At 44.6% G+C, this 9006-nt stretch overlaps 1 protein-coding gene across 1 annotated transcript; it reads right to left on the bottom strand.

Annotated features, from left to right (window-relative positions):
• Positions 1–7457: 7457 nt before the first annotated feature.
• Positions 7458–8627, bottom strand: LOC141020817 (protein STRICTOSIDINE SYNTHASE-LIKE 10-like). Its single transcript, XM_073495760.1, has one exon. The coding sequence runs from the start codon at positions 8625–8627 to the stop codon at positions 7458–7460; it is 1170 nt and encodes a 389-aa protein (XP_073351861.1).
• Positions 8628–9006: the final 379 nt, after the last annotated feature.

The following is a 9006-nucleotide window of genomic DNA, read 5'->3' on the forward strand; positions in this document are numbered from 1 at the left end:
CAGAAATATTAGTGTTACTAAATAATTATTGTTTTTTAAAACAATAGTTTCAAACTCAAACAGTGAAATGTGTCACTTCGTCCTCAAGCTAAATTCCTGAGGGTTAATAGAATTGACATCCTACTATTGTCAGGAAAACAACAAGTGCAGACTTGGAAACGAGGGAGAATAGAACCCGGAAGTTAAGCGTGCTCAGGCTGGAGTAGTGAGAGGATGGGTGACCGTCCGGGAAGTTAGATGATTTGGAATGATGAGGGGTGATTAGAGATTAGAGGATAAATTGAGAAGTGATGAGGGGTGGTGATTAGATATTAGAGGTTAAAATAATTCAGAAATTTGAAAATAAAAAAAAAATAAAAAAATTCGCAAAGAAACCAGGTTTAGGGGGCTAAAACCCTAAACCTGCGGAGGAGGCCTTTAGTCCCGGTTAGCCACGAGAACCGGGACTAAAGGTCCTCCGCCCCGACGGACCCCTGGCGCCCACGTGGACGGGCCTTTAGTCCCGGTTAGCCACGAGAACCGGGACTAAAGCCTTTAGTCGCGGTTCGTAAGAGGCGCGACTAGGGGGGGGGGGGGTCTTTAGTCGCGCATATTTAGTCCCGGTTGCACAGCCGGACTAAAGGCCTTTGCGAACCGGGACTAAAGGCCCATTTTCTACCAGTGACCCACGCACAGATAGATTGGTTACCCTGAGAAGCACGGGTACACGAGGATAGCTAGCTAAAGCTAGCGATTCTATTATGAGAGAAGATGCACGCTGACGTACGTACAAGCAATACCCTCATCCATTGTTTCCCATGGCTGCACAACAGACGTGAGGACGTACTGGCCATATGAGCTTCTCATCACGTCGGGGCTGCATCACGCGTTTCCTGGTGCAGGTGCAGCCCACTAATTATTGGATTGAACCCCTACTGTATTCTACAAGCCATTAAATTCGTCACCAAATATCTGATAAATGAGGTTGATCCGTACCATCTGAACAAAAATATTGAAGCCGTCCTTTCATGTCACCCTCACTTATATCTAGGAGCATTCTGCTCATTCCAAATGGTCCGAAGCAAGAGCACTGCACCACCAATCTTGCTAAACAACATCATCCGCGAGGCAAACCATTGGATCACCGCCAGAGCTATGAAATTAGGGAACATTATTTTGTGTGACTATTCCTGCATGCCGTGTAGAAGTGTGCCCTTGTAACAAACTATAATCTCTTCTTATTTAATAGATGATGCAAATCTTTTGCCTCTGTTTCGAAAAAAACTTATATCTAGGAGCAGTAGTTGCCTCTCCTCCACATGCACATCCTCTAAGCCACCACACAGGTAGTTCGCATGTCAGAAAAAAAATATTCCTTCTTTCCCTGACCAGTTCACAAGATTACTTCTGTTTATTTTTTAATTGGTAGCACACTAGGATACCTTGGATGGATGAAAGATGATGGGTTCATACTACCATGTTATTACCCTGCACGTGAAACATCAATAGTGCATTAGAAGTTGAGTCATGGGAATTGCTGATGCTTTACTCCACAGATTGCATGCAGATATGCATTTTCTTACCACGTAAAGTGGCTATTATTTACTCATACTGATTCCATTGATATTTATATACTCTAGATGAGAGTTAACTCCTAGATCTGACCCAATGATTGCTTTGTCCATTATCGAAGTTGCTTATTTTTTAAACCTTTTGGACATTGTATGTTTGCTTGAGTTAGTGTTCATATAGTATATCTATTAAATGAAGCATGCACGTGATTTCTTTCTATTTGAATTTCTATCTCGATTATATGAGTCATGCATATACATCTCCCTATACAACCACTTAATTTCCAGTTCTCTTCCTCTGATTTTTGTTTCCCTCTTAAGTGAAGACGTCCATGATTTTGAATTTCAATCATATTTTTGTCCAAAGTCGGTTGTCCTCCAATGAAGCCATTAGCTATTGTCTCTATGATGAAACCATCAACTATTGTTACCAAATAGCAAGTATATTTCTTCAGGAAATTGTTCTTAGTTCAGACACAAATATGCCATGCAAGCTTAATTATTTCATCATGTTCTGCATTTAATCGTTGTTTCCATCTACCATTTCATCTTTTTGGTTGTAGTGTATGTTTGAGAAAAAGGGGAGATGCCTATAGTTGGAAGCCTCGGATGGAATCCTAATCACCTTTTTCATGATATATGCTTCCTTTAAATTACTTTATTTACTATGATCTTTCGGATTTGTTATTTATTCACTATTTAATCGATACAAATAACAAAGATTCATGACACATAAGCAACATCCAGTTGACAAGCCTATACTGACATTTACTTTTGTATGATTTCTCCAAAACTTTCACTTATTATGGATGATGAGGAGCAGTTTATGTTCGTTCTAAGATTGCAATAACTAATGTTCTGAAACAGATATAGCTTAAAATCTGAGACCAGAGTAGAGAAATAACCAGTTTATGAATTGTTAGTAATTTTTGTAATAGCAGAATTATTATTTTATTATTGGTAGCAGGATTTGATTAGTTGATGGAAGCAACAAGAAATTAAATCTAAAATTATCCTTTTGGGGCATGTTCGGTGATGACCAAGGAGTTCCTTTTCTCAAGATATAGTACATTGGTGCAGCAAAAAGTCACTTTGGAGCACGGGTGCATTGGAGCCCTATATTTTGAATAATGCCAAAATGCTATTTTGAAGTTTCAAAAAATTATGAAAATAAATCAACATGTTTATATGGATGTATATTACACATGTGCAAAATTTGATGCTGGTATAAGTGACCATGTGAGTCACACGAAAATGACAAAATCAGGACTCTGGAAAGATGAATAGTGCATGTATTATTCACTATTTGGAAATCATCATTTTGTCATTTTTGTATAGCTCACATGTTTACTTATTTCATCGCCAAACTTTACACATATGTAATATACATCCATATGATCATGTAGAATTCTTTTCGGAATTTTTTTAAAAAATGAATGTGATTATTAAAGTATTTAAAATAAGGTCCTCCAATACGCCCGCGTTCCAAAAATCCACTCTCGCTGGTGCAGGCTATTCTTATAGGTTATTTTTGCATAATGAGTTGCATGCATGCTCCCTTTGCCAAGGTTAGCTCACCACAATGAACAGGGATGTATAGGATCTCAACTACTAATGTGTCATGATACAATTGCACTTATATTCTCTTAGTGCATCTTATTCTTGAGAACCGCTTAAGAAGAATGACAAGCATGATCCAAAAATCAGTTTGGTTTCATGCCTGAGAGATCGACGATGGAAGCCATTTGCTTGGTTCGACAACTTATGGAGAGATACAGGGAGCAAAAGAAGGACTTGCATATGGTGTTCATTGACTTGGAGAAGGCCTACGATAAGATACCGTGGAATGTCATGTGATGGGCCTTGGAGAAACACAAAGTCCCAGCAAAGTACATTACCCGCATCAAGGACATGTACGATAATGTTGTGACAAGTGTTCGAACAAGTGATGTCGACACTGATGACTTCCCGATTAAGATAGGACTACATCAGGGGTCAACTTTGAGCCCTTATCTTTTTGCCATGGTGATGGACGAGGTCACAAGGGATATACAAGGAGATATCCCATGGTGTATGCTCTTTGCGGACGATGTGGTGCTAGTTGACGATAGTCAGACGGGGGTAAATAGGAAGTTAGAGTTATGGAGACAAACCTTGGAATCGAAAGGGTTTAAGCTTAGTAGAACTAAAACTGAGTACATGATGTGCGGTTGCAGTACTACTAGGTGTGAGGAGGTGGAGGTTAGCCTTGGTGGGCAGGTGGTGCCCCGGAAGTACACCTTTCGATATTTGGGGCCAATGCTACAGGAGGATGGGGGTATTGATGAAGATGTGAACTGACGGCGGTTCGACCCGCAATGCTGTATGGCCTGAGTGTTGGCCGACTAAAAGGTGACATGTTCAACAGTTAGCGTAGCACCAATTGAAGAGAAGCTTGTCCAACATCGTCTGAGATGGTTTGGGCATATTCAACACAGGCCTCCAAAAGATCCAGTGCATAGCGGACGGATAAAACGTACGGAGAATGTCAAGAGAGGTCGGGGTAGACCGAAGTTGACATGGGAGGAGTCCGTTAAGAGAGACATGAAGGATTGGGGTATCACCAAAAAACTATCTATGGATAGGGGTGCGTGGAAGCTTGCAATCCATGTGTCGGAGCCATCAGTTGGTCACGAGATCTTAGGGGTTTCACCTCTAGCCTACCCCAACTTGTTTGATACTAAAGGCTTTGTTGTTGTTGTTGTTACTAAGGTTTAATATAACTTTTTTAATCTTTCAATGAAGTAACTTCATTTTTTTTCAAACTATAACTGGCTTAGTATAACGTAGGTTTGTACTTTCCAAGGAGTTCCATGGAAATGATTGGAATATGAGTTCAATATATACTGATATAGAATTTTATTAGTTTGTGTGAGTTTCCTATGTTGATGCACCCATGCTACTTGATTTTGAATACGAGGATTTTTATACCCAGAACTTATGTCATTTCTCTTCTCTATATATATTACTCATCATTGATGCATAAATAAAAAAAATCACATCTGTATGATATTATCTGTAACTTAAATTGCTTTCCCGTGGAAGTGCACGGGTTGATGACTAATCTTGTAGTGATTGAAAGCACATAACTTCAGCTTTGAAGAATAGGAAAAAACGTCAATAATAATTATGTTCCACGCAAAATTATAAAACATTTTTTTACATGAATTGAAATAACTGACAGAAAATTATTCAACAACAAGCTGATAAAAGGATACATCAATGTCTTGACACTAGACGTCTTGATGGAACATATCGCTGGAACATGGTACTAGTCATCAGATTCAGACTCATCACTGCCGATGCCTAGCGCCAACATGTAATCACCACGCCGATCATCGCCATCGGCCAAGTCCTGTTGCTGCACAAGTGTAAGGCTCCCCTCTGTGACGTCCACCCAGAACAACTCGACAACCATGTCCACGTGTTCGCTAGGGAACACGACAAGGACGTCACGCACGAGCTGCATTCTCATCACCCCGTCGCGGTGGCGGGCCAGTTGCAGGAAGGATCTGATGAACGAGTTGTTACTAAGCCTGTGGCGAGCGTGCTGCCTAGCCACGCACACGAAGTGAGGCTGCGGTCGGAGCGCATATCTGAGCAAATCCCCTTCTAGAGTTGGCAGGAAGAACTGGCCGCGCACGAAGAGCCCGGACTCTGACAGCGCCGGCGAAGGATCCATGATCTGCCACCTGACGTCGCCGGGCTTTGCGTGCATGATTACTTCCCTGAACGACCCCACCGTCACATACAGCACCATGGTGGGATCAGCCTCGCCGTCGTTGTAGACCATTCCTGCCGCGTTCCACTCGATCGCCCAGGGTGGGCTCTCGAGGAAGACGTTGGGCAGGTCAGCGACGGCCCCGGTCACCGGGTTGAACAGCCGCATATCCCACCCTAAGGCTAAGAGCACCAGGAGGCCCTCGGCGCTGGCGACGACGTCCCCGTACTCCCGAGGGATGTTGAGCTCGATGGAGGCGCTAGTGAGATGGTTTACGAACCTGGCCTTGTGATCGGTGCGCTCATCCCCTTTCGTCATCTCCCATTGCCATGGGTAGAAGCGCGGGTCCATGCCCACTAGCTTCGGGTCGGCAGTGGCGGCCCTCCACGGCTTGCACACACCTCAAAGCGCCATGTAGTCCTTTACGTCGGAGGCCAATACCATCTCCGCCACCTTGGGTAGCAGCAGGTCGGCGAAGACGATTTCCCGGTCTAGGCTGTCCAGCTCATCCATTGAGGTGCATACGCTGCAAATCAAGAGATTGGAGTACATTAATCTAACAAATCAGGAGAATACCCCACTAGAGTTTAGAGATTCATTTCCTGGATGCATGCTTTTGAAACTTGGAAATCAAGAGATTAGAGATTCATTCCGTCGATGCATATGCTTTTGATCTAGCAACAAGAAAAAAATATAAAATAGATCTAATCCGTAAAAGATATAGCTATATGCATGCGTAATTTCATATAGTGTACCCACCGTTTTTGGCCGGAATCCTCGGGCAGGCGATGAACGACCGGCCAATCTCCGGCGCGGCTGCAGGAGCGTTGGTGGCGGCGGCTGCAACAGGGAGCTGGGGTTCCATTTTGCGGCTAGGGTTGTTGGGAGGGCAGGCTAGCTTGCGGAGGCCGGGATGGGTTGGCTTTAAATGGCGGCCGGGCAGCTACAAGTGAAAGGGAACGCTGTGTGGATTGAACGAAAATGGAAGGTAGTAGACAGACATGAGGTCACAGCTAGGCTAGGCGACGAGATTAATTATACGACCAGCTGGTGTATTTTTCGTCATAAATTAATATGCTTCGATCCTGTACCCTTGGATGCCAATCAAACGGCGCCCATTTGGAGACCATTAGCTGTTCAGGTGATTATATCAGAGGAAGAAAGGAGTTGCACGTGCGTACATGCAGTGCAATTCAAACGTACAAATGAACACAAAATGGATGTAGTTTAGCATACATCGTGTGCATGCAAAAAAAACTATAAAAAAAATATGACAACTTGTGGTCTGCACAAAAAACATATATTTGAATGACACATTAAACTATAAACTTATAATCTCGTATATTTTGCATAGTTAAAAAGCGCTCATATTTTAAATGAAATTTTGCAGGGCATAAGATACAACATAACCTATTTTAATAGATACAAAAAATAAACCCATCTCAACGAATTTGTTCATTACGTCTGAACTTCTTTTATTCTTGGCGATTTCTGTTGTAGAATTTTAGAACCACATATATGCAATGCAATTCACACATACACATATGCCCTGAAAGTTTTTGTATGCCAGGACACTATATTATTTTTGATAAAACACAAAAGCTTTTGTCTCGATGCGTTGATAAAATGAGAGAACAAATATTTTTACATGCCTAGTGACGGGCCACACCCCAATGTACAATACTACACTTCTACGTAGCAACCATTGGGAGGAGTGCCGTCACAGTACACGTCTAAGTATAACCATTGTTTCTTGTCAAAAATAATATAGTGTCTTGACATACAAAAACTTTGAGGGCATATGTGTATGTGTGAATTGCACTGCATATATGTGGTTCTAGAATTCTACAGCAGGAATAAAGAGCAAATTCATTGACTTTGTGTGTTTACGTGAAGGGAACAATCCACGAGTGCATGGTGCGTCCCTGCTCTCTCGCTAGCAATAGCATGCAGGCTGGCTCTTATATGGATAGAATTTAGCTTTTATGCACGTAAATATGGAGGAAAGAACAAATAATGATTTGCTGATAGAAAATGTGTATTACAATAGTCCATCCGACGAAAACAAAAATAAATTGAAAAATTACATTTAGTGGTAAGAGCAAGAAATTAAAAGGCATCCTATATGCATCTACTACAATAGTTCTCTACTTGCGCTTAACAACGCCGACATAAGGAAGCTCTACCGAACCCAAGTAGATTTTGCCATTTGCTCTCTCCATAATCTCGGTGGGCCTCACCTTCTTTGGCCCTCTCATCTCCTCGACTATCTTCCCATCGTTACCGACCCTGACAGCGAGACGATGACTATCACGACCAAAGGGTAACTCATTCTTCTCGCGGTGTAACGCCACCCAATAGCCTCCTTTGGTGTCGGGCCTCACGTTATCTGGATAGCCGGGCAGGTCGGCAAAAGGCTCCGATGTGCCTGCGTTGACCCCTTTGATCCAATGCCTCAGCAGCTTGCATGGTCCGGTAGATGCGACCACGAGGTGAGTGCGGTCGGCGCTGAGCGCGACGCCGTTGGGGTACGTCATGCCCGCCTGGAGCACCGTGACATCGGATGTCCGTGGGTCGTACCTCATGAGGCGGCCCGTCGAGTCCCCAGTGCGAGTGACCATCTCATGCTGCGACCTTTGATAGTTCATCGAGCTGTCGGTGAAGTAGACCTGACCCGTAACTTGATCGACGTCAACACCGTTGGTGAAGCGCAGAGGAAAACCGTCAACCTGGTTGACCAACACGGTGGCCTCCCCGCCGCCCGGCGCAACCCGCATCAGCCCCTTGTATGCGTCGGCCACGTAGAGGTCACCCGATTTCTGGTTGAACCGTAGGCCGAGCGGACGGCCGCAGCGGCTCTCCCTGGCAGTCTCAGTCTCCGGGCTGAACTTGAACGGCGTGCACGTCCTGCTATCGTAGCCGGGTCCATATGCATAGGTAGTCCATCCTAGCTTTTCGCCGGTCCACTTGAGGATCCGGCCGTCAGAGACGCCGCTGTAGGGGCCCTGGCCTTGACCGTCGAAGGCGACGCTCTCCGGCCCGTGGACCGTCCCACGCGGCAGCGGCAGCTGTTGGCTTCGTGAGGCATCGAAGCTAGTGGCGGCTAAGGCCCCGGGCATGAGGAGAAGGACGAGGATGATCAGCGTGACGGTGGTCTTGAGGAGGCGGCTCATGCTGCACCCCATGTTGTTGTCGATCTGCTGGTTGTCTCCTTGGCTCTTGGACTCTTGGTTAATAAGCACCTGCGCTGGATGGCTTGGTTTGATGGAGAGATCCAAGCTGGAGGCTGCTCTTATATAGCAGCAGCATTGATCCATCGAGAACTAGCAGTAGTCCGAGTCGGCGTGTGGTACAGCCGGAGGCCGAGTGGGTTTCGATCCTACGTTTTTTTTTTTTAGGAAAACCGTTTCTGCTACGTAACGGACGGAATCAAACCAAACGAGGAAGAGCAAAAAAAAGGGTGGCCGGTGTACGTGCGTGATCGTACAAGCCAGCTTCACGTGTATTGTGTACGGGAGCAGAAGAATCGATCCACCTGCTAGCCTGCTTGCTTCGGAGCTCGTACAGCTTGTTCCTTCGGAAAGCACTCCATCGTCATCGTCTCGCCGTCGCCGGAAGTACTCGTCGTCGGCACTCGGCCAACAACCGTTCCGACCAAAACCCCTCTCTTTCCTTGTTTTCACCAACGTACCTTAG

The sequence above is a fragment of the Aegilops tauschii genome, chromosome 3, assembly GCF_002575655.3.
Source record: "Aegilops tauschii subsp. strangulata cultivar AL8/78 chromosome 3, Aet v6.0, whole genome shotgun sequence".
Taxonomy (NCBI): Eukaryota; Viridiplantae; Streptophyta; class Magnoliopsida; order Poales; family Poaceae; genus Aegilops; species Aegilops tauschii.

Excerpts from the sequence above, each read along its gene's own strand:
- LOC141020817 (XM_073495760.1), bottom strand. The coding sequence starts at position 8,627 with ATGGATCAATGCTGCTGCTATATAAGAGCAGCCTCCAGCTTGGATCTC.